The 25,831-nt window shown below is 43.8% G+C and overlaps 1 protein-coding gene and 1 long non-coding RNA gene across 3 annotated transcripts; both read left to right on the plus strand.

Moving 5' to 3' along the window:
• Positions 1-5,435: 5,435 nt before the first annotated feature.
• On the plus strand, positions 5,436-13,655 carry LOC140615369 (uncharacterized). 2 transcript variants are annotated; one of them, XR_012016040.1, is made up of 3 exons: positions 5,436-8,068; positions 8,557-8,638; positions 13,181-13,655. It is a non-coding gene; the product is annotated as an uncharacterized lncRNA (long non-coding RNA). The 2 variants fall into 2 exon arrangements; XR_012016039.1 differs by having other exon boundaries at positions 8,572-8,638.
• A 1,654-nt stretch (positions 13,656-15,309) lies between these two features.
• On the plus strand, positions 15,310-25,244 carry LIN7C (lin-7 homolog C, crumbs cell polarity complex component). The gene is made up of 5 exons (XM_072793731.1): positions 15,310-15,413; positions 18,140-18,258; positions 18,765-18,836; positions 20,417-20,626; positions 21,440-25,244. Exons 1-5 carry the CDS (start codon positions 15,377-15,379, stop codon positions 21,593-21,595), a joined length of 594 nt encoding a protein of 197 aa, XP_072649832.1. The 5' UTR covers positions 15,310-15,376; the 3' UTR covers positions 21,596-25,244.
• Positions 25,245-25,831: the final 587 nt, after the last annotated feature.

Consider the following 25,831-nt stretch of genomic DNA (forward strand, 5'->3'; position numbering starts at 1 on the left):
TCTACGGGGATGGGTTGGTATGTAAGAAGTTCAAGTTTTTAGCAAAAGTGGGAAGTGGCTAATATATGATAGCAGTTCCCTCCACCTGCATGTCATCTTTATAGGTTCCTGGGCTTAACCCCGAGATGCTTTGCAGCTAGTTACTAGAATATAAGTAATGTGATTCATTCTGACACCATTTAAACTTCAAGTTCTACTCAAATGCAAGGACAGAGGAGAATGTGCCACCAAGCTCGTTTATTTGGGTGAATATAAGAGCAGATTACCCAAAGCTTAAAAAAAAAAAAAAAAAAAAAAACTGAAATGGGCTGTCTTCCTTACCCCACCCTTAGGGAGTGTTGGCTAGAAGAACTTGCCCATTGTATTAGGTAGCAGGAAAGGGGAAAAACAAAGGAAGGCAACCCTAAGTCAAAATCAACAACCTTTGTAAATTCCAGCCATGGACTCTTTGCCTAAAGGGGATGAGGGAGGAACTGAGTTTCCACCCTTTTAATGCAGAAATGACAATTGTTGATAGAAAAAAGGAAAATATTTTCCTCTCCTCCCTCCCCAGGAACAGCATCATTAAAAAACAACACAATGGTGCCACTCCAAACCCCCATGTCCTAATTAGAAAGCAAAAATGACATGCTTTAAAAAAAAAATTACATGTTTCAGATAAAAAATAACAACAAAGTAGAGTGTCTCCAACCTTGGGTGTAATGTGATTACACACGGTAATTAACAATGACTTTGTAACCGGCCCTGTTGGCTCTGTTCAGATGCCAAGGATGGGAGTCCAGTGGATCGCCAGTTATGGGTGTAGATCACTAATCTAAAGGCCTTGAAACTTCTGAGGGATGAGCAATGACTTGAAGGAAAGGAACAAGGCTTTTGAGACTGAAAACCAGCCAGACACCTGGGTTGCTTTCTTGGTGCCAAAAGTCATCCCTCTGGTCCACAGACCTTTGGGACAGAACCAAACTCAAGCCCAGCATATGTAGAGACCCAGCCCAGCACTTAACTCCCTGGCAGCCTGAGACGAGCCCTGAGGACATCTGTCCCAGCCAGGAAAGGAGGAGTGCCAGAAAGTCTGAATTCAGCCTGCCGTCCTGTGTTTGCTAGGACTTGCAGCATCAGTATCGACAGAGAGAATTTTGATGCTGGATGGCAAATTCCTGTAGACTTGGCTTTGTACAAGGCCAAATAGAAAGATCTTCTTAATAAAGGATTTGCATGATGAATTATGGTCCCACGGTGATCAAACCATTTCAGCCATTCCCACACAGAGGGATCACATCACCATCAATGGAAGCGGGCCAGCCCGAGGCCAAATGAAAAAGTAGGGCAAATCTGTCCTTGGCATGCTCAAGGCTGGGTCCCTACCCGCCTTCCTTCTTTCAACATGCTCCACCTTCCCTGCCTTCTCCCTATTTTCCACCCCAGCAAGGCCCAAACGCTCCTTCCTGCCTCTGGCTATCCAAGGATCCCTCTCAGTAAACCAGTTATCTGAAGCAAGGCCTTACCCAACCCCAACATTGTTTGAGTCTTAATTACGGGACAGATAAAATACCATATATAAGAAAGACGAATATATAAAAAATGCTCCTGAGCCTTGATGAGAAGAGCCTTATAATTGACTCAACAACATGTACTGAGTCTCCTCCTGCGAGCAGGAGGTAGTGGTGCATAGCTGGGCAGGCAAGAAAATATGGAGATGAGAATACGCATTCACGTCCTCCAGAAGTCCCTGGGACTCGAGAAGGCTTAAGAAAAAAGAGAGGTAGAACCATGTAATGGAAAGAACCAGAATGTCTTGCCCAGTCACTGCAAAAGCTTCTAATTGCTCTCCCTGCTTCTGCTTCTGTTCCCTGGAATAATAAAAACAACAATAACGATAATACATTATATTATAATAAAAATCTATTCACCACTCAAGAGCCAGAGTTTTCTTTTCTTTTATTTTAATTTTTATTTATTTGTGATAGTCACAGAGAGAGAGAGAGAATGAGGCAGAGACACAGGCAGAGGGAGAAGCAGGCTCCATGCACCGGGAGCCCGACGTGGGATTCGATCCCGGGTCTCCAGGATCGCGCCCTGGGCCAAAGGCGGGCGCCAAACCGCTGCGCCACCCAGGGATCCCCAGAGTTTTCTTTTTAATGCATAAATTAGATCATGCCACTTCTATCTTAAAACTTCCCAAATGCCAGCCAGGGCACAGGCCATAGAACCCAAACTCCTTCATCGTGACGGGCAAGCGCTGGCTGGCTGAACTCTGGACAGACACCTTGGTCCTTCTCTGTTCTTCAGATGCTCCTGCCTCAGGGCTTTTAGCTTTGTAGGGCCCTCTGACCCTAATGCTCTTCTAGAGTTTGTGTGGCTGGCCTCATTTCATCATCCAGGACTTAGTTTAAGTGCCCCTTTCCTGAGGTGCTTCTACTGACAAGTCTGTCTCAGGAGCACTCCCCCAGTCCCTCCACGGCTTCTTTCTTTTCTCCATGACACATGTCACTAGCTAAAACTGTCTTTATCTATTTATTTTTTTTAATTTGTCTAACAGAAAATTCAAACTTAAGAAATCCCAATTGGTCTATGATCCGCCATCTTGAAACCTGCTCCATTGACTGACATCCTTGTCTCTCCAGAAAAGCAGCTCCACTCTTCCAGTTCTTACGGTGGCACCGGATCAAAACCCCGGAGCACCCTGGACTCCTTGTTTTCTTTTTTTTTTTTTTAATTTATGATAGTCACACAGAGAGAGAGAGAGAGGCAGAGACACAGGCAGAAGGAGAAGCAGGCTCCATGCACCGGGAGCTCGACGTGGGATTCGATCCCGGGTCTCCAGGATCGCGCCCTGGGCCAAAGGCAGGCGCCAAACCGCTGCGCCACCCAGGGATCCCTCCTTGTTTTCTTGATAATCCATCTGGAAATCCTATTCATTCCATCCTCAAAATATAACCACTTGCTATATTTCTTACAGTATAACCGCCCCACTATCTCCTCTCTGTCACCTGCAGCAGCCCTCCCACCCGGGCTCTCTGCTTCCTCTTCTCTCCCACTTAGTCTCTTTTCAACCTAGCAGCCAGAGTAACCTTTTAAAAAATAAGTTCAAGTCAAGGTGTTTCCCACCTCAGAACTTGGCGGTGACTCCTTTCTCGCTCAGTGAAAGCCAATGTCCACCATGTAGAGCCAAGCTGTAGAAAACAGTAGCCACTAACCACGTGTGGCTACTGAGCACTTAAAATGTGGCTACGTCAAACTGAGATGTGCTCTAAGAGTAAAATGCACTCGAGGTTTCAAAGACTTGGTATGAAAAAAGAATGGAAAACATCAATGATTTTATATTGATTATACACTAAAGTGTTACTATTTTGGATATATTGAGAAAACCAAAATGTATTTTTTTTCCAAAATGTATTCTTAAAAATAATCTATTTCTTTTTACTCTTCATAATGTGGCTACTAGAAAATTCAAAATTACCTCTATGACTCATATTTGTGGTTCACATCATATTCCTCTTGGACAGTGCTGTTATTGATACTATGTAGTTTTAACACTGGGCAAGATCATCTGGGGAGGGGTGTAGACAGAGCACAGAAGAGTCTTTAGATAGAATTCTGGGGACCCTGCAGAATTAGGAGGTCAGGCAGGTAAAGAAGAACCATTAAAGAAGACAGGGGCACCTGGGTGGCTCAGTCAGTTGAGTCTTAATTATGCAACCCTTAATTTCGGCTCAGGTCATGATCTCAGGGTCACAGGCTTGAGCCTCACCTTGGGCTCAGTGCTCAGTGCAGAGTCAGCTTGAGATTCTCTCTCCCTCTCCCTCTACTCCTCCCCCTGCTCACACTCTGTCATGAAATAAGTAAATAAATAAAATCTTCAAACAACAACAACAAAGAAGAAGAAGACCACAAATGTCCACTGAGTTCAGAGAAGGCTTGAGAGGTGATACACCAGAAGCCAAATGCAGATGTTTCAATGAGGAAATAATCAATTGTTTCAAGTGAGATAGGGACTGAGAACTGACCATTTGCTTTGACAAAAGGGAAATCATTGGAGACACTGGCCGTTTTGGTGCAACGGTGTAGATAAAACTCCAATTATAGTGGTTCATGGGAGAGCGTGGGAAGCAGACACGGAGACTACAAATATGAACAAATCTTTAAAGGAGTTTTGCTATAGAGACGATAAGAAAAATGGAAAAGTATTTGGAGGGAAGCTTGGCATTGAGGGGAGTATTTTACTATGAGAAATATAGCATGTTTGTGTGCCGATGGAAATAAATGGACAACGAAGAAGAGAGCCTCTCTAAAATTGCTAGAGTAAAATTGCTTGAGTAATCTGCTTGAGGAGATGTGGGGTGCTGGGACCTACTGCCCAAGAGGAGAGATGTGCCTTCGATGGGAACATGAACAGTTGCTCATGCAAGATGGAACACAGATACAGATACCAGTAGGTTGGTAGGAGTGATGGAAGCAATATGTGGAAGGTCTCTTCTGGTTGCTTCCATTTTCTCGGTGAAAGGGAATTAAGGTCATCAGCTGAAGACGATGAAGGAGGAAAAGGACTAAAAGTTGGAGGACACAGAAGATATGAAATAAGAGTTAACAGATTAGGGAAAGAGAATTGGTGGGTCTGCTCAAGTTTAGTGCTTCATGAGTTTAAAATAAGGCCACGCAGTAAAGTTGGGTATTTTCCTTCGGACAAGTTTAGGAATCAGAAAACAGGCACAGAGCAGGAAGAGAGTTGCCAATTACCAGGACTGGGGTTTTGCCAGAGGAAGACAAAGAAATGAGAGGAGCTCCAGAGAGTAAAGGGTGTGCAAAGCAAGTGACTGTTAGGATCGACTATAAAGTCTAGGATGGATAAAGAGGTAAGTAAGGACGTGTGGGGTATGAAGACGGTGAAAAGATGGTAAGACACAGGCAGTGTCTGGTGGGAGATGTCGCACTGGGACGATATGAGGTGTGGTCCTAGAGTGGAAATGCTTAAGATTATGGAAGGGTAGCCGCCACTGACAAGGACCAGGTCTAGAGTAGGGGGTGAGGGGCCCATTTGTGGGGATGAGTAGCTGAAGTTGAGAAAGAAGGAGATCATTAGAGAAGAAGAGGTCAAGGAAATCGGAGGCCAGAAGATTGGAACGGTCGTCAATATGCAGATTGAAATCGCCCAGAATTATGACAGGCACATTATCGGAAAGAGTAAGGCTGTGCTCAGGGTTTAAATTTTCAAGAGGTGTGGGGAGTGACCCCATGTCAACAGAGGACGCAGTCCTAAGGGGCTGCTGATAGTAAGGTCGTAAGCTTCATGCCCAAGTGCCCTACGAGAAAACAGAACTTGATCTGGGAGGCGCAACGGAAACCAAAGAGACAGCCCCTCCTCCCAGGCCCAGAATTCTGTTCTAAATCCACATTCCGAATATAGGTTTTTGATGTCACAAAAGTCATACCCTGTCTCCAAAGAAGCTAGTGTGACTAGAGGCTTCATGCTTCAGCTCGAAGGAAATACTAAATGCTGAGACCAGAGGCGTCACATACCACCAGTGTGGGAAAGAGATTTTGGAAAAGGGTCTTTAAACTGTCCCTGGGCATTGTCCCACATGTGCAGCTGTTCCTGTGTAGAACCTTCCTCACATCAACAGCAACAATAAAAGCACAAAAAAGTCAGCGTATGGACAAACGTTTATTAATGATTAAAAAAATAAAATTTTACCTGATACTCTGAATGAGGAATGTTCAGGTCAAGCTAATTGAAAACTGGTGGATGAGTCAGTGGCTAAAATCCGTAGAAGTGCTCTTAATGATTTTTACAATTGTTTCCTTAATAATGGAATCTTAATAAGCGGGTCGATGTTAAATTAATAACATGCAGGCATTCTGAAAAGCATATTGAAACATGATTTTAGTCCATTCACTCAAGGCTTAAAGCCATACCCTGGGTTTTTTGATTCCTGGTAGGATATCATCTATCAGAAGGAAATTTTTGAGCTAGAAAATGAAGTTTGAGACGTAAAATTAGTAAGGAAAAGTGTAGTTTTTACAACATGCACGCAGAGGCAACGTAGGCCCAGAGTACAATCCTTTGGCCATTCATGGACTTCACTTCATTCAACGAATGATCACGGAGTATAGGAAATATGCCAGATACTTTGCTACCTAATGGAGGGTCAGAGAAGAATAAAATACCATTCTCACCCCTTCCAGTGAGCCTGAGGGTAAGAGGGTTCACCTAAGGGTTCACTACCTGATTGGCGAAAAAGAAACACCTCTGCTAACACAACACACTATTGATACTTGTCTAAAGTGCGGTGCAGAGAATAGGACAATTGAAGTGGATTTGAAGAGTCAGCAGAAATTTGCTCCACCGAGAGGAAGAGCATCCCAACCAGAAAGAAGAGCAGCCAAGTGTGGGATACCTGGGAAGCCTGCGCACTGCTGTGGGGCAGGGCCGTAGGAGCTTGAGAGGAAGCAGTGGGAAGTGAAATGACTAATTACAGAAGCATCTAAATTCTTTCCCCCACTTCCGGCCAGTGTTGCCCCCTTTCTCACCACCCTTCTCCCCCAACGTCCAGTCAACCCAAATACAGTCCTCTTCCACAGGAAACCCCAGTACGAGTTGTGTTGTGACGTCTGAAAACGCTACTGCAGATTTGGAGGCCACAGGGAAGGATCTCCCAGCATAGGATTCAACGATGCACCCGTCTCTCACCCCCCGGGCCCTCCTCACTATCCATCCCACAGCAGTCCACACCGTCACCAGCACACCTAGTCCAGTTGTGTAGAATTTCTCCTCTCTTCTCTGAAGTTCTGGTGCTTTCCAACAATCATAGCTTAATGACAGACAACCCTCAAATATGAAGAATTTTCTTATTATACGCTTATTATACGCTTCAATAATTGAAGCTCTTTCCTTGGATTATATTTCTCTCTTTTTTTTAAAAAAAAAAGATGTATTTATTTGAGATTGGAGAGGGGCATGCAGGTGAGCTGGGGCAGAGGGAGAGAGAGAGAAATTCAAGAGGACTCTGAGCTTGATCCCATGACCTGAGCTGAAACCAAGAGTCAGATGCTCAGCCGACTGTGCCACCCAGGTGCCCCCTTCCTCAGATTATATTTGTAAAATATAGTTCTAATCCTAGCTCTTCAATTTTTACAGTCCTTCAGGGGCTCACTCTAGCCCAAAGAATAAATCCAAGCATCTGGGAGCCACCACAGTCCGCCTCAACCTAAGTGTTAAGCGCCCTTTCCTTCCATGCTTTCCCCATCCCCGGTGTACACTCTGTACCCCACCGAGGCCCTCCTCACTTCCTAGACAGGGCATTCATTTCCTCCTGCATGGCTTTGCTCACCTGGCCCTCTCGCTGGCATTCCCACCCCCACTCACCCACTCGCTAAATCCTGATCATCCCTGTAAAAAATGTTTCCCCCTCGCTAAGGTTTATCAGCCTTGGTGCTCTTGGCCTTTTGTCGGATAATTCTTTGTGGGGGCAGGTGGGGAGCTGTCCTGGGCAAGGTGACATGTTTAGCGGCATCCCTGGCTTCTACTCTCTAGATGCCAGTCGCAACCCTCACCCCCCAACCCACCATTTGACAATTAAGAATGTTTCCAGACGTTGTCAAATGTTGCCTGGACTTCAAAACCGCCCCTGGTTGAGAACCACTGCCTTGTAGAGCTTTCTCTGGTGACCACCAACGAGAACTCTATTCCACAGAGCTTTGCCCTCTGTTAAAATCCTTGCAGCTAAAGAAACAACAAGAGCAGCGACTACAATAACAATCAGCACCATCTCTGCTTTGATTCTGTGACTGCTTATATGTCTGTTCCCTTCGGTGGGTCTGTGAGCTCTTTGAAAGCTGAGTGTCTTCCCGGTACCTCTAGGACCCGCACGTGCCCTGGTACAGGGGGTAAGCAGGACAAATTCGCTGCCCTGAGGCGGTGAGACAGCTGCCAGCGTCTGTCCTCTCGCCAGCCATTTGATGACCACATCACCTGCGAGACTGAGAAGCTCATGATTCTAAGGCTGTTTTGCAAGGTTCCGTTCATACCTGGCAAGTGATAAGAAGCAAAAAGAACAATGGATCCTGGAAGGTTTGTTTTGGGTTTTTTTTTTGTTGTTGTTGTTTTTTATTTTTTATTTTTATTTTTTTTAAAGATTTTATTTATTTATTCATGAGAGACACACACACACAGAGAGGCAGAGATGCAGGCAGAGGGAGGAGCAGACTTCATGCCCGGAGCCCGACGTGGGACCCGATCTGGGTCTCCAGGATCACGCCCTGGGCCAAAGGCAGGCGCTAAACCACTGAGCCACTGGGGCTGCCCCTTGTTGTTGTTTGTTTTTTAAATATTTACATTTTGGGATGGTTTGGAGTTGAGTAAATTTGAATTTTCAGATTTGGTTTCCATTAAAGGAATGTGGTTCATTTCAATGAATATTTTAGTTTGAGTCAGTTTGTACACAACATCGTTTTGTTTCTTAAGTCTGAAATGCAACTATGAAGTGGGGGTCTACACTGTAAACCGTAGCCCTTCATAGATGCTGGCAGACAGCATTGTGGATTGATTCATTTATATAGGTCTCATTTGCCCAGATCACGTGAGGGTACTGGAGGGTAGGAGCCCAGCTGGCGTTCCCCGCGTCTCCACAGCACCTGCTGGGTAAGTACTTGTAGGCAACTGGCTGAGACTTTCCAAAGGAGGAACAACCTACTGACCCGGAATGCTGTAAGAACCGAGTTTTGAAGTAGATTCTAGAAGCTGTGGTAAAGTATGGCAAAGATTCCTGGGAGATTATGTCAGCGTGCATGTCCCTCTTCCTCCCCAGGGACAGGGTTGAGATTTTGTAGCTGGGCCCTTTGTCAACCGAAATAAAAGCCTCGATTTCCCAATCCGATTGCCGCAAGCTGGAGCCACGTAAATGAGTTCTGAGCAATGACATACAGCTCAGAATATTATGTGAGACTTCTCTGAAATCTGCTTAGAAGATGCTAACTTGGGGCGCCCGGGTGGCTCAGTCTCTTACGTGTCTGCCTTCGGCTCAGGTCATGATCTCAGGGTCCTGGGATCGAGCCCCACTTCAGGCTCCCTGCTCAGCGGGGAGTCGGGTTCCCCCTCTGCCCCTCCCTCCCTCTTGTGCTTGCTCAGCCTCTCGCTCTCTCACTCTCTCTTTCTCTGAAATTAAAAAAAAAAAAAAAAAAAAGATACTGACCTGACTAGACAGGCTGATTGTTATGTTTGTGCAAAAAATATATTCCTTTTTTCTGGCCTGCAACTCACATGTGATAACTGGAACTCCTGCAGCCGTCTTAAATCATGAGTAAACTTGCTGATCAAAGCCCCGTCCTAGGACACCGGTTCTACATCCCAGAGGCCAGGATCCCGAATGAAACTGTGGAGCCTTCGCACTTGCCCCAAGTTGCCTATCCCTGGCTTTCCTTTACTTTCCTTAAATGCACTATTACTTTGGACGTCCATGCTTTTATGAAGCTGCACGTGATGTTAACTGGTACATAAATATTCCACTGTAATTCAACGATATTTCTGAATGACTAATATGTGCTAGGTCGGTAGTTCTCAACGAAGAGCACATCCCCAAAACCTTCATAATTCCCAGAAAATGAAAATACTCATTTCACACTCAAGGCTTTCTGAATCAAAATTTACATGGTGGGCCTCTGGTATGAAGAATTAATTAAATATATATATATATATATATATATATATACACACTATTAAATACATGAACTAATTATATAAATTAGATGTATGAGTATATAGTCCTGTATAATACATAGTTATGTATAATACACAGAGTTAGATTTAATATATATTTTATGTAATGTATATGTAACGTATTTTTATTTCTGTAAGCTTGGTAGTAATTCCTGATTTTAATAATCCGAATTTTCATTATTTCCTGGCCAGTTTAGCTAAAGGTTTGTCCACTTTGTTGGTCTTTTCAAGAAGCCCAGTTTTAGTTTCACTAATTTTCATACTTGTTTTTTATTTCTATTCTTTTTTTCTCTGCTATCCTGGTTTTTGCTCTTCCAATTCTATTTCTCACTCTAAACTTTATTTTGTCCCCTTCTTTCTACTTGCTTTGGGTTTAGTTTACTCCTCTTTTTTGAGTGTCTTAAAGTTTAGGTTATTGATTTGAGGTCTTTCTCCTTTTTAGGCACTTACAGCTATAAATTTCCCTCTAAACACTGCTTTAGCCGCATCATGAATGTACTTTTAAAGCCCTGTAGAGCGGAGGATTCTGGTGTAGACTTGGTGGGCAAATGCCGTACTTCTTTGCCATCATAAGATTTTCGGGTTTTACCTGTGTGCACCTGTATACGTGTGTGGTTTTTTCCATTCTCCAATGTAGTTGCTAAACTGTCGAGTAGACAAAGCTTTTCTTCTAAAGCAAAATGCCTCGGCCGGGGTTTGGTTGGATTTGCAGAAAGACTCTTGCTTATAGCTCAAAGATTCCTTTCACAGCCTAATGCAAATAGCAAGGGCATGTTTGTTTTACTTGATTTTCTCTGTAAAGTGGAGATTTCCTAGGCTATATGGGCCCTCCTTAAAGGGCCCTTTCTGTTGGAAGTTTCCTTCTCTGCCTGTATTTCTACTGAGCGTATTTTTGGCAGCCCTGACGCAATGTTTATGTCCTGTAAGTAGAGGTCAGCTGGTAGTGAAAACTTCCTGTGCTACCGCAAGTCCTTTCCCTTGGCCTGGGTGCTTTGTTATTTGCCATGCTTTGTCCACAATTTGGCAGCACCATTACCCACTCTACGTGACAAATGACATCATTGCTATAATGAGAATTCCAAGCAGCACCACTGGATCAAAGCCCATCTGTGTGCCTGCTCCCACACTTGACAAAACAAATTCCAAATTCATTCAGCATGCCGGTGCCATTTAGTCACTGTGACATATCCCAAATTTTGGACTCTGTGCAAAAACCAATCTGTGCCCACAAAATTAATCATGGAACACATTTTATGACGTTTGACAACAACTTAAAAGGTTCTCATCTCTGGCAGGTGGCTCTGCCAATCTGCAAGTATGTGCATGACAAATTCTGAACAATATATTATGTGGCTGAAAATATATCATGCAGGATGCACACCCTGGAGAGAACCAGAATGAGTCCAAACAATCCTGAGGTCTGTCTCAGGGATATATAAGCCAGACTGCTGTCTTGTGAAGGAAGGATGATGGCCCCAGGTACACACAGAAAGCCAAAGAAAAGGCAACAGCTCGTGTGCCAGTAAATGCTGAGAACATTGGCACAATCGCCTGTGTTGGCAGGACCAAGAGTTTGAGATGGCTAATTTAAGCGACAAGATCCTGGCAAACAGATTTATTTAGGGCAAGGGTGCGTCAGAAAGATGCCAGAAAAATACATCAATCTGTGCCTTTACATGTACTGTAGAGTGATGATGAGACAGTTGACATTAAAAAAGTAAACCCTTACACTTTAATATAATCTGCAGCTCATCCTCACAACAAGCAGGGTTTTACTTTAGATCCCGGGCACTCCAAGATGGGGTTCTGTGTTCTCATCTGAGCTCCTCGATCAAGAACATTTTTCTTCAACAGGTGTTCTTGAAGAGATTTCCCCATATGGCTGTGTTGAATCGATCACACTCGTGTGTTTATATATTGTTTAGTTTATTTAAACATGTAGGCTATTTCGCATTTGACAATATCATTGGCTTCAAGTAAAGGAAGCCACTTGTCTAAAATCTTACTTTACTGAGGAGTATATTACAGGAATTCAGTTTTTTTAAAAAAAAAAAAAATAAAGAAAATGGGGACTTTAGTTGTCCCGATTGAACTCTTCACTTAAGAGCAGGATCTCACCCTGTCCTAAGACGCAAGTGTTTTGCGTATCTAGCCTGTACGGTGGTGCAGAGTGCAACCCGCAATAAAGCAGTAAAATGTGGGGGGGAAAAAAAAACATAGTAAAACATTCCACTTGGTGTGTCTGGCTTCCTCATATTACTTTGCATGTTCCATTTCCCATCTCTAGACATCCTCCTACCACCCATTTTCCCCACACGCTCCCTCCTTCTCTGACTTGATGCTTAGTACCTGGTGTCTGCAATGTCTTGGGTTAGGAAAGCTTCCATAACCTGGCGGCCTACTTAGGACTTTTATTCCTCATATGATGATAAAACGTGCATAATTTAGCTTTCGCTTGGATTTGTTTCCGCTCCGAGTTGCTGTTCTGATTTGACTCTACCATTCCATCTCTGAGGCAGGAAATGGTATGAGGAAGCAACAGGTAAAGAGGAGTCCTTCTGCAGGAAGAGCAATTCTTGGCTAGGAAGTGAGTCCTAATAACCTGGTGAGCCGGTAACCTGATAGAGGCATAAAACTCAAAAGCAGCTCTGCCTCATCTGTGCTCACAATTGCCTCCTTTGAGACGCAGGGCAGTAATCACTCCTCTTCCTCCGGAAAGTGAAGGAAGGAGCTGGACTTTGGCGTCTCTCACCTCCCAGGATCAGGGATTTGTGAGTTAGGAGTGTCATTTTAGGGACTCTCTCCTTATACAAAAACCGATTCTTTAATTTTGTGCATTGGATACAAATGGATTGTTAATGGACTCATATTTTTCCTGTTCAGTAGCTCCCAAAAGTTTTTTTCTTCCTTTCCTATGCTTAAATAATTAATGATCTGTAACTGTTCTGATTCCCAATTCTTAGATCGTGACTTTTCAGTCTTTTCGTTTTCTCTGAAAATTTTTAGGATTTTCTTTTTTTTTTTTTTAATTTTTATTTATTTATGATAGTCACACAGAGAGAGAGAGAGAGAGAGGCAGAGACCTAGGCAGAGGGAGAAGCAGGCTCCATGCACCGGGAGCCCGACATGGGATTCGATCCCGGGTCTCCAGGATCGCGCCCTGGGCCAAAGGCAGGCGCCAAACTGCTGCGCCACCCAGGGATCCCAGGATTTTCTATTTATCCCTGGAATTCTGAAATTTTATGATGATTATTATGTTCGGAAATTACCAAGGATGGGGAGCCTGGGTGGCTCCATCAGTTAAGCATGGACTCTTAGTTTTAGGTCAGGTCATGAGCTCTGGGTCCTGAGATCAAGCCCTTGAGTAGTCATTGTCATTGGGCTGTCCACTCAGCAGGGAGTTCACTTCCCCCATCTACCCCCCCATGCACTCTCTCTCTAATACATAATTTTTTTTTTTTTAGAAAGGGAAATTACCAAGGACAAGGAAAGGATCACTCAAAAGGAGCAAACAGTCCACAGTCCCAACTACTGAGAATTGTTCCTGTTCCTACCGGTCAAGCTACAGCCACCTAATTCATGAGACATGGTATAAAGGACTTAGAAGGGCACTGACGCAGTAGTGGGGCGTGATCAGCCGTACAGAAAAGGCTCAGCTGGTTCCACCTAACAAAGCTTAAAAATTAATCCTCAAAGGACAGAATTGTTTTCAAGTTTCCTATCTGTACTTCAAAACAAACCTCAAAAATACTCATAGAGATACAAAAATATCCGGCACCCGAAAAGTAAATTTCACAATGCCTGGCCTATATCTCACTCACATATATGTATATATCTCACTGGTCAGGCCAGAAACAGGAAATTACGGGTCGAAACGAAGAGAAAAATCAATCTATAGAAACAGTGCCGGAAATTGCACAGATGAGAGAATTAGAATAAAACCATTAAGATCGTCATTATAATCGCATTCTGTAGGTTCAAGACGCTGTGGGAAAGATCGAACATGGTAAGAAAGAACATGCAAAATGTCAAAACGCACGCGCACACACACACACACACACACACCCGTAAATCTAATCATTACGGAAAAAAACTATAACTCTGAAATGAAAACTGAACCATTGGGATCAAGAGAATATTAGATGCTGAAAAGAGAAAACTTTGAAAAAACAAAATGAATACAGTGCCAGCGAGCTGTGAGACAGGGTTGGACAGTGGGGTGTACCTGAGAGTCAGGTCACTGAGGGGAGGGCTGGAGGCTGGAGGAAAAGGAAGTATCTGAAGAAAGAAGGGCCATGTCTGCATTTGTCTCGTGCTGAGCGGCCTTCCCAGGAGCAAGGCGCCTGGTGCACACTAGACATAAGGTGTTTGTGGCCGAACAAGGAGTAAAAGACGAGCACGTGCGTGGTGCTGCAGGGCTGGGGGCCAGCAGGGATGGAGGGGAACACGCTGGGGAACTGCCAGCTGGGCCCAGTGGTGCCTCCTGAGCAGCCAGGGAGGGGGAGGCAGGTGCAGCTGGAGGGGTGCAGGGCTGGGGACCAGCAGGGATGGAGGGGAACACGGGGAGAACCCCCAGCGGGGCCCAGTGGTGCCTCCAGAGCAGCTGGGGAGGGGGAGGCAGGTGCAGCTGGAGGGGTGTAGGGCTGGGGACCAGCAGGGATGGAGGTGAACACGCTGGGGCACCCCCAGCTGGGCCCAGTGGTACTTCCAGAGCAGCCGGGAGGTGGGTTCACTGGGAAGGGGTGCAGGCCTGGGGGACCAGCAGGGCCCGAGGGGAACACGGGGAGAACCCCCAGCGGGGCCCAGTGGTGCCTCCCGAGCAGCCGGGGAGGGGGAGGCAGGTGCAGCTGGAGGGGTGCAGGGCTGGGGACCAGCAGGGATGGAGGAGAACACGCTGGGGAACCCCCAGCTGGGCCCAGTGGTGCCTCCCGAGCAGCCAGGGAGGGGGAGGCAGGTGCAGCGGGAGGGGTGCAGGGCCGGGGACCAGCAGGGCCCGAGGAGAACACGCTGGGGAACCCCCAGCTGGACCCAGTGGTGCCTCCCGAGCAGCCAGGGAGGGGGAGGCGGGTGCAGCGGGAGGGGTGCAGGGCCGGGGACCAGCAGGGCCCGAGGGGAACACGCTGGGGAACCCCCAGCTGGGCCCAGTGGTGCCTCCCGAGCAGCCGGGGAGCGGGAGGCGCGGTGGGTGCAGCGGGAGGGCTGCAGGGCCCGGCGCGGCAGTGGGCGGCGCCCCGCCGCTGGAGGTCGCTCTGGGGGCGGAGGCGGCCGGGCTCCCAGGGCTCGGAGCCTGCGGGTCTCCGGGGGCGGGAAGCGGCGCGGGAGGGGCCGCTGCAGGTTCCCGACGCGGAGCTCCGGGGAGGAGCTGGGGAGGACGTGGGGGCCGGCGCGGGACTCGAACCCGAGGCCCCGGGGTCACGACCAGGAACCACGCAGGTGCCCCGGGCCAGGTCCTTAAGACCGCGTGTGTGCAATCGGCGCCCCGGAGCGGAGGGGACCCAGGGCGGCCCCCAGCGAGCCCCCCGCCCCCGCCCCCGCCCCCGCCCCCGCCGGAGCACCGCGCCGACTCTCGCGATGCGGCCAGGCCCCGCCCCCGGCGGCCGCTAAGCCCCGCCCCCGCCGCGCCCCGTGTCGTCATTTCCTGTGGGTCGCGGGCAAAGGGAGAAGATGGCGGCGCTGGGGGAGCCCGTGCGGCTGGAGCGGGGTGAGTGCGGCCGAGGCCCCGCGCCCCGGATCCCGGCTGCCCGTCGCCGAAGGTCGCCGCGCCCGGCCGCTGGGGGAGGGGGCGCCTGCGGTCCCCCGGGCGGGGCCCCGCGCGCTCCTCGGCGCCCGCCCCGCCGGCAGCGGCCGTGCCCGGGGCGCAGCCCACCCGCCCTCGCCGCCCACGCGCTCCCACGCGCTCCCGGGGCGGCGTCCGGAGCCGGGTCCCCCCGAGGCGAGCGCCGCGCCGGCCCCGCGGGCGGTTACGTAACGCGGCGGACGCGGCAGGTGCGGTCGCGGCCTCGACTCGGGAGCCGGGCGCTGCTGCTCCGCGGTGCGCCTCGCCGCCGGCCTCGCTGCGGGGTGCAGGGGGCTCGGCGGTGGAGCATCTGCCCGCGGCCCAGGGCGTGACCCCGGGTCCCGGGTTCGAGCCCTGCGTGGGGCCTGCTGCTGCCTCTGCCTCCCTCTCTGTGTGTTCTCATGAGTAAATAAATAAAATCTTTAAAAAATACGTATCCATGAGAATACACAGAGAGGGAGGCAGAGACGCAGGCGGAGGGAGCAGCAGGCCCGACGCGGGACTCGACCCCTTGACCCGGGGTCACGCCCTGGGCCGCGGGCAGATGCTCCACCGCCCCCCCCCTCCCCCCGGGCGCCCGAGTCACAGCATCCTTTCTGACCCAGGAGGAAGGTCCTCTGGGGAGACTTTCTCGGTCAGCCCCGAGACCGTGACCTCCTCCTCCTCCTCCTCCTCCTGAGCGCAGCGGCGCTGTGCTCTGCAGATGGGAGCAGGTGTGTTCTCCGTTAGCAGGAGTAGGTGTTCTCCTTTTTGAGAGCCGGTGGTGGTGGTGGGATTCCGACACGCCGGCTGGCGGTCTTTTGTATTTGCAAGCGCAGCACGGACTGTGAGACGGCACCTCTGGCACTTACCCTATAGGGGGGTGGTCGCGGCTTTGGTTTTTTTTGTTTTGTTTTGTTTTGCTTTTTTGTTTTTTTGCTTTTTTGCTTTTTCAGAGTCCTTGTCGGGTCTATGACAGAAGGCTCAGCAGCTTAGTAGGATGAATTCCTAGTGGCTGCCATGTAGCCGGACAAGAAAGAGGACACCCACTGTCGCTTCCCTAGAGTTCTGGTTAACAAACACTGCCAGCAGCGCTCAGTGTAAAATTAGTGCCTCACGATCAGGGTCCTGAGCGTCTTCTAAAATAGTCAAAACCTGATTCAGTTGGAGGACATGTGAACACGTAACGAGGTACACTTGAGGTTCAGCAAAGAGTTGTTTCGTCTCCATCTCTTGTTGATTGGAAATATTTATATAGCCTACATGTTGTGACTTTGTAGATTAAAGTAATCCATGAGCCAACAGTCGGGTTCACCAGTCATTTGAATTGTGGGAAATCAGAATGGGGAAAGTCTGATTCCGTTGCATGTGATCAACATCAGTTGAAGCTTTTATTAGCTGAAATCGGGAAAGCTACTGCTTGTTTCACTACATTTATTCCTACTTTTGCAGCTGCATACACAAAGAAGGCCGTATTAATTCTATAAAGAAAAAGTTCCAGGCTTGCGGTATTAGTATAAAGTTTAGAGCTTTTTCCTTTTAAAAGGAGGCAAAGGGGATCCCTGGGTGGTGCAGCGGTTTGGCGCCTGCCTTTGGCCCAGGGCGCGATCCTGGAGACCCGGGATCGAATCCCACATCGGGCTCCCGGTGCATGGAGCCTGCTTCTCCCTCTGCCTGTGTCTCTGCTTCTCTCTCTCTCTGTGACTATCATAAATAAATAAAAATTAAAAAAAAATAAATTTAAAAAAAATAAATAAAAGGAGGCAAAGAATAATAGGTACTCTAGCCTCCTGGGGTACAAAAACACAGTTTAAAAAAAAAAATAGAGGCAGTTATAACAGTGTTTTAACATGACTGACTCTTTTTTTTTGTTGTTTTAATAAAAGATGTTATTTACGTACTTGAGAGAGGGGGATGGAGCCAGGAGGGGGGCAGAGAGAAAGGGAGCAGCAGACTTCCCAGTGCCCGAGGCTCGTCCCAGGACCCTGAGATCATGACCTGAGCCAAAGGCAGACGCTCAACCAACTGAGCCACCCAGGCGCCCCAACATGACTCTGAATCTTAAAAAATGTATTGATTTATAAAACACACTTCCCCTGGGAATTTCCGAACGTGTTTTACCATTGTTTTAACTGTGTTCCTGCCACTAACTGCATCTGTTGTTGAATGGTTCATATCCACATGTAAATTGTGGTTTTCTTTCAGAAATGAACAAGGATTTCCCTAGCACACAGTGTTTGTGCTACTCAGTGCTTTGATTACTGATAATGATAGATAAATTTTTAGGTGACTAATGAGCTCCAGATAGAACCATCAGCATTTTGAAGCAATCCAATGTTCGTGTGTCTGTCACATTTGAACCCCTGTCCTTTTCTGTAACATTTAGTATTTTATATTCAGTTTTCCTTCATCTCAAAGATAATTTTTTCCAGATCTTATATGTATGCAACATAAGGCTCCTAATTACATAAAATTTAGCATTCTCAGATTTTGCACTCCCTCCCTCGTATGTGTATTCACATACCCCCTCAAACATGCAAGCTCATACTCTTAGGCTTTTTTTCCCTCTGTATTCTACATTTTCCTGGTTAATCCCTGAGTACTGAATCCTGTTACAAGGCATTTAACGAATCTTCAGAGAAAATGATCAGTGTGTGTCTGTTTGACTTTAGATATTTGTAGAGCAATAGAGTTGTTGGAAAAACTGCAAAGAAGTGGAGAGGTGCCACCACAGAAACTGCAGGCCTTACAAAGAGTCCTTCAAAGTGAATTCTGCAATGCTGTGAGAGAGGTGAGTAAATAGGGTTAAATTTACTAAACACGAGTTAATTGGATGTAAGATCATACTCTGAAATTTGGTCAGAAGTTTTTAGGAAACAAACTTTAGAAAATTTTAGAACCTCCCCCTCTCATTTTTTGGAAAAAAAATTTATTGAAGTATAATAAACCTACAATGCTGTATGAATTTCAGGCATACAGTATATTCCACGATTCTGTTCGTCATTCAGTGCTCACCACAATAAGTCTAGTCATCCTCTGTCCCCAAACGTGTTATGACAATATGAAAACTGTATACCCTATGCTATGCGTTTCATGCCTGTGACTTTTTTTTTTTGACTTATTTATTTTTTAACTGGAATTTTGTACCTCTTCATTTTTTGGGATTTTTTTTAGAGAGATATTTTACCAAGATGGCATAACTTTGCCTAAAACTTGAACACTGATTAACTTGACTTAGACCTCAAATGTGGTATATTCTGAAATTTTAAAGCATGATGATATCTCTGGGTTTTACAGGTATATGAACACGTCTATGAGACTGTGGACATCAGTAGCAGTCCCGAAGTGAGAGCTAATGCAACTGCAAAGGTAGTTTTTTGTTTTTTGTTTTTTTTCCAGCTAGTAAAAATGAGAAAATGTATCATAAATGAGAGGTTTAAAATATGTAATTCTTAGATATTTGATAGGCTTCTTTTGAAAGCTGATAACATGGATTATCCTTCACATCACACTAGACTATCTCAAGTACAGAGAAGACATTTTTATTGGCTTTACAACAAATATTTTATCATACAGTTTCGATAATGCATTAAACATACACTTGCACACAAATAATACACATGTTAATACATAACTTCTATATATAGTATACATACTGTATCATTAATTATGTAACTTTTCATCAAAATTCTGAAATATATTATTATCCTCATTTTCTTGATGAGGAAGCATTACATTAGGTTATTTTTCTCCACACAGACAGCATATGGTAGACAGCGTACACTCCCGGGCTGCTCTTTGTTTTTCTCCTTTACCTCAACTCTGCAAATACGGGGTAATGTCATAGGTTAGGTTACCTCTTCAGAGCTGCCTGCATATGACAGGTTTCAATGTGCTTTTCTGTGCCAGTGTTCTAGAACCTCCTATATTTCTAGCATCAATGTGTCTCATGTCTTGTTAGAATAACTTAGTTTCAGCAGTAGGTGACTTACACTAGAACTAGTCATTAGCAGGTAATTTTGCCTTGATAGTTACTGGTCCATAAAAGGAAGTATTGGATTCTCTGTTGAATATAAACACTTAAACATGTGGATATAGTTTGGAAGAGTATAAAAAGACCTAGAAACTTGGCTTGAAATTCCTTAGTTTTATGACCTTCACAGCTTACTGAATTTCTTGTTCTATAATCTAAAACAAGGCTTCTTTCAGAGCTTGGTACCTAGTAGTATTCAACACATCTTGATTTCCTTCTTGTCCTACTCCCCATTTTTGCTCATGCACCCTGATCTATCGTGAAAAATGGTACCAGATTACTTAATTACCTTTAAAAGCAGAATGAAGCCAAATAACCTAACTTTGTGTTAGGATTAGTGTACATTAGCCTAAATTTCAAGTTTTAAAGACGAGTTAAAGTAGGGTTTTAGTCATAACTGGGTAGTTCATTAAAGCAACAGAAAAATTCACATTGGTCACGTGTACCTGTCTTTTTCTCGATACTGAATTATTTATTTATTTAGCATATAGTACAGATGATACAGCCGCCCAAATGACTGCCTAAGAACACCTATCTCCTTATAGGTTACTGTGTAGGTAGGTTGTGTCTTGTACAGAAGCTCCTTCCTAAAGGAGCCAGGCGCAGGGCTGCTGGCTGCAGGAGGAGTTTTCTCATCTCATCTGCCAAGCGAGCCTGCTTGCCAATTGCTGCACAGCAGTTCTGGACACTGGGTGGGCTGAGTGACCTAACCAATCTTAACACCTCCTACATAGACACCCAGGGTATGCTTTCCAGTCATCGTTTCTAAAATCCCCTGCGCTCGGCTTTACCTTCTCCTCCAGACTGCCAGTCAATTTGTGAGCATGCAGACATCAAAAGTGAGGTAGTTTTTAAAAAGAGACAAAAGAACTGAAACAAAGATCACATTTTAAAAATATGTAAAATTTTCTTTGAGGCTACTGTGGCTGCGTTTGCTGCCAGCGAAGGACATTCTCATCCTCGAGTTGTTGAGCTACCAAAAACAGAAGAAGGCCTTGGATTCAATATTATGGGAGGCAAAGAACAAAACTCTCCAATCTATATATCTCGAATAATTCCGGGTGGAATTGCTGATAGACATGGGGGCCTCAAGCGAGGAGATCAACTCCTTTCTGTTAACGGAGTGGTATGGATGACTTTTATTCCTATTTGTAGTAACTCAGTGTAACCACTTGGGGGTGTATTTGAGTTATGGAAACAGAAGATAATGGGGGTGGGGGGATCAAAGAACCCTAGTTTAGAAATCCCTTGGGGAAATCCTGGGCAGTAGTATTTAGTACGGTGATAACTTTTTAAAGCATTTTAAGTGTGTTTTGCTGCTTTTCCAATGTAAATTAGCAATTCTTAGTGTGATTTTTATGAAGTAATTAAGCTCTTTAGTAGTTAATACATTAAATTAGAAGTCTGCCCTGATTTTAGTCTTACAGAATAGCAGTTGGCTAATTTACTTCTGACTTCGTGAAATAATCGGGCAAATAGATTGGTATTCAGAGTAATTATTTGAAACTTAAAAACCAGTTTCTGGGCTATAAACAGAATATGATTTACTTTTATGTTTATTTTTTAAGATTTTATTCATTTATTCATGAGAGACACAGAGAGGCAGAGACACAGGAAGAGGGAGGAGTAGGCTCCACGCAGGGAGCCTGATGCGGGACTAGATCCCAGGACCCCAGGGTCACGCCCTGGGCCAAAGGCAGACGGGCAGACACTCAACCGCTGAGCCACCCAGGCGTCCCAAACAGAAGATAATTAGCAGAGGATTTCACATCCATTAAAATGATAAAGCCAGATTATGTCATAGGTTTGTAGTGTTTGAGATGATACAGCATTAAAACATTTTTACTTACATGTATTTTAAACATTTCTGTGTTTTGAGTTACTTAACAAAACCTGGGATATTAATTGTGTGTGTGTTCATGTCTATTTTTTTTCCTAGAGCGTTGAAGGAGAACATCATGAAAAAGCTGTAGAACTGCTGAAAGCAGCTCAGGGAAAGGTTAAATTAGTAGTACGATATACACCCAAGGTCCTAGAAGAAATGGAGTCACGCTTTGAAAAAATGAGATCAGCAAAACGCAGGCAACAGACCTAATGCAATTCAAAACTGTATATTCCATTTTGCTTTTAGCTAGAAAAGTTTTACTTGTGACCTACTGATGGCCGCAATGCCAATGATTGTAAAAAAGAAACAGAAACTTCCCGTGAAATCCTCCTTGCCATTTTATAAACACCTCTTTTAACATTGTTTATGGTTCCAGAGATGCATACACTTTTTTCTGACAAAAAGTGAAAGGTGATGAGGGCAATTCTGTCCTGCTGTTTTTACAGGCCTTTTTCAAATGCAGATTTTGTCATAAAGTTGTTATAGATTTTTAAAAATGCTTTTTTAATATTAAAAAGTACTTTTACATTCTTAATCTTTTTTTAGGAAAAAAAGTTTTCTTCATTTGGCTGCTTATTTAAAAGTAACAGTTCTCCAGCTCTTTTTTTGCTTACTCTATTTTTTTTAACGTGTAAAATTTCTTTACGGTTTTCCAAGAAATGAAACATAACAGTCTCAGCTACAGCAGCAGTTCACTACACTATCAGTGTTAACACCACTGCTGCATTTTGTACTTCGAACACTCATAATATATATAATCAGTGGTAAATCATAACACAGAAGAGTGGAAATTTTTTACTTTTATTTAAACATAACGTATAATGAATATTCATTTATACTGATTTATAAAAGTTTTTAAACACTGAAACAATCATTGCTAAAATATATATTCTTTCATAATATTTGAGCAGTGAGGCAAGAGGATGTAATTTGGTTGTTGGCATTACTGATTATATCTCTATTTATGTTCAACAATAGATCATAAATTATAGATGCAAAAACAGGTTCAGGCTTCATCTTTTGCAGATTTTTTTTAATGCTATTCATTTTTATTTAAATATATTTCTTATATTTTGGTTTTTGCATTCCTAGAGATGAGCCAGTTAGTTTGTGCCGGGAAATAGCAGAAGCAAAGACGAAATACTACCTTTAACCTCACTAGCCTCAAGAGTTACACACTCTTAACTAGCTCACTTAGAGAATTGACTTTAAATAGGAAGAAGATAGAAGGATATGCTTAAGATAATATAGAAATTATGAGGTGATATATTCCTAAGAGTCTGCACACTCTTAAGTCCAAATGAGTAGGAACTCATTCATACCGAGATGGTTGAATGTAGAGATGTGATCTTTGATTCAAAGGATGGGAATTCTGAGAGATACTTTGATTTGTCCACTGGATGTCACTCTTTTACTGAAAGGCAGCTACTAGCGTAGGACCGTGACTGAGGTCTTTTTTAAAGGTGGAAATTACGAGTTAGAGGTCACTTTCAGTCCCAACTTATAGGAACATTTGTATGGTTTATAAGAATTTTAAGTGACAGATGCTAAAAAGAAGATAATGGGTTGAAATGCATAAGGAATTTATCCTAATTACCCTGTAAAAAGTGGGCATTCTGTAACATTCCTTCAGGAAGAATAGCAATGTATACCTTTTTCTGCATGTGTGTGAGCACTGTGAGTCTTACAAGATTATTCCAGTTTTCAATGATTTTCAGAATAAAAGTCAATCAGCATTGTTATTTATCATTTAGGTATTGAACACTGGATTGCATGGTTGAATGTGTCTTTAGTCCACTACAAAACGTGCTTGTATTGATAGGATCATGTTGTTAAATTGTGTATTTTCAAAATTAATTGATGTTTTAAAACGTTGAGACCAAAGTAGTGTAGAAGAATTATGGACTTATTTTAATTTAATTGTAAAGTTATTAGAGGTATTTGTTGTAGAGCTTTACATTATTAAAGAGAGAGATCGGTGCATATAAAAACAGTAATATTAGTATGCTCGTATTCTTGCATTACAGGGTAAGTAAATCCTGAAAAATCTTATTTTAGTATAGCTACAGCTGTAGTAGCTTTTAAGGGCGTGTCAACATTTCATTATAAATTATAGCTTCCTGGTTCAGTATCTCCGCTGTTTCAGAACTTTCAGCCAAGTTCAATCTTTTTTGGTGTTGAAACTTAGTAAGTTGAGTAAGCTAATTTTTTTTTCTTCTGCAGTAATCCACAATCTGTTCGTTGTGTGGGTTGGCACTTATTTATAATTCTTAAAATAAGGATAGCTTAAAGGAGCCAAATACAGTAGTTTTGCTTGCTACTGTTGAGCATGAGTAGCAGTAGTTTGTTTTTGTTAATGCAGTTTTCACAGTGTATCCCAGAATTTTAAATCTTGACCATAGAAAAATACATTCAGTGGCAAAGATGTACAGTAGTGGTCTTACTTAGCGAGAGAGAGTGAAGGGGATTGTCATCTTAATAAATAAATAGTCTGATTCATGAACGTAACTAGGCACATTATAACTATAAAATAAGCTTTTGATTTGTAAATTATAAACTACCCAGTTTCCATCTGTTTTCTTGGTATTTCAAAATGGGTGGATTCAGTGGTTTCTCAATCTTCACTGCACATTAGAAAACCCCGCAGAGCTTTAAAAAAACTCTATTACAGGAGTCCCATTCCATAGCAGGTAAGTTCAGAATCTCCCAGGGTGGGACCAGATACTTACTTTTTTAAGCTTTCCAGGTGGTTCTAAAGGACATGTAGGGTAGAGAACCACTTGCTTTCCCCTTTATAAAATGCTCTAATTACACTGGACTCTATCTGGAAGTATCAGAACAGAATAGTTCAATTTATAGCTACTGTTTAGTAGCTGCAGATGCAATAATTGATTATCTTCCTTAGTACTTTCTTGAGGAATAAAAGATACTTGGCATTCCTTATTTGGGAAGTAATTATAGTTTATCTTTTTTTCTTTAATTGGCCAGTAGTTTAATGTCTGTCATCTTTCTGCCCCCTTGGCCTTTAAAATTTAACAAAAATAAATTTATTAATTGAGAAAGCCTATTTAAAAACTGCAGATGAGAAATGCTGTCATTGATAATTATGTACTGTCTTCATAGGGCCACTTTATCCATTAGTATACTAGATTATAATGGCCTAGTTCTTTGGGATTTGGTAATCAGATGTGTTTTTAAAAAATCATTGTCTTCCTCTACTAAATTTTTTAGTTGTTTTGCTCAGTACTTAATACTTAAGTAGTTTGGCTCAAGTACTTTGTTTACAATTTACATGGATATTATAGCATTTAATGGCTGTGGCTTATCTGAAAAGAATGTCAGCATGACTTGGTGTAGACTTAAAAAGAATACATGTTGTGAATATTTTATAATGTGGAATGATCACTGAAATATCAAGGACTCTGGTAATTGTATTTCTTGAATAAATGTATGTTTATGAATTTTCTAACTTTTGTTGTCTCCTAACAATCTGGTTTTACACTTTCTGTTGTCCAGAATTTCACTAATAGCGTTTCTCCAACGTTTGTTGCAGTTCTTTGATGATGAAATAGTGGAGAAAACCAAATTGCTTGCTCATTAACTTTCCAAGAACTTCCAGACTAACTTGTATCTGGACATAGTTTTTAAAAATATCAGCAACAGTATGCTTCTACTTTAATTCTTTGGTTTGAGGCAAAGAAATATACTCCAACTAGATTTAACACTTTTTCGATAGATGACTTCATTTACCAATTTAATTCTGATTCTGAGGTTTATTTAAAATAAACTTGTATTATGTTCTTGTTTGTTGGATTTGGGGAAGAAATGGTATAACTACACAATAAATGTGTTTCTGAAAGCTCTGTATAAAATGACTTCTAAATAAGGTAAAAAGCATAATGTATGATGGTTGCCAGAGTGAAACTTTGAACTCCCGTATTTTGTCTTTCATAAAATATAACTACAGAAAAAAATTCTCGTGTGTTATTTTGAGAGAGGCAGCATGGCATGATCGGCCACACAGCGCTGGGGGCTGGCTGCCCTAGTGGGAATCCTAGACCCACCGTCGCCCTGTAATCTGACGGGAGTTGCTTCTCTGTGCCTCGGTTCCCTCGTCTGTCGCGGGCAGCAGTGCCTGTAGCGGTGAGGTCACGATCTGTGAAGCCCTTAGAACGGCGATCGCTGCGTGTGTTGGCTATTGTTTGCGTGTAAAAGCTTCAGGGAAGTTATTAGCCAAAGGAAGACTGTGGCCACGTAATTAAAACGAGCAAGTTCTTTCTTTTGATGCCTAGGAGTCCGTCCTATCCTTTAAATAATGCTTAAAAACAAGGAATAGGAATAAAAGTTTTGTAAGGAATAAGATTCCTAAGGAATTGTCACATTTCTGTCCACTCGTATCAAAGAAACTAACGGAATTCTAAGTGCAGTTTTAGGGGCGGAGGACTG

Source organism: Canis lupus, chromosome 23, assembly GCF_048164855.1.
Source record: "Canis lupus baileyi chromosome 23, mCanLup2.hap1, whole genome shotgun sequence".
Lineage (NCBI taxonomy): Eukaryota > Metazoa > Chordata > Mammalia > Carnivora > Canidae > Canis > Canis lupus.

Coding starts and splice junctions, on each gene's coding strand:
- LIN7C (XM_072793731.1), top strand. CDS start 15,377: ATGGCGGCGCTGGGGGAGCCCGTGCGGCTGGAGCGGG. Junction 15,414..18,139: donor GCCCGTGCGGCTGGAGCGGG/GTGAGTGCGGCC, acceptor GTTTGACTTTAG/ATATTTGTAGAGCAATAGAG. Junction 18,259..18,764: donor TCTGCAATGCTGTGAGAGAG/GTGAGTAAATAG, acceptor TGGGTTTTACAG/GTATATGAACACGTCTATGA.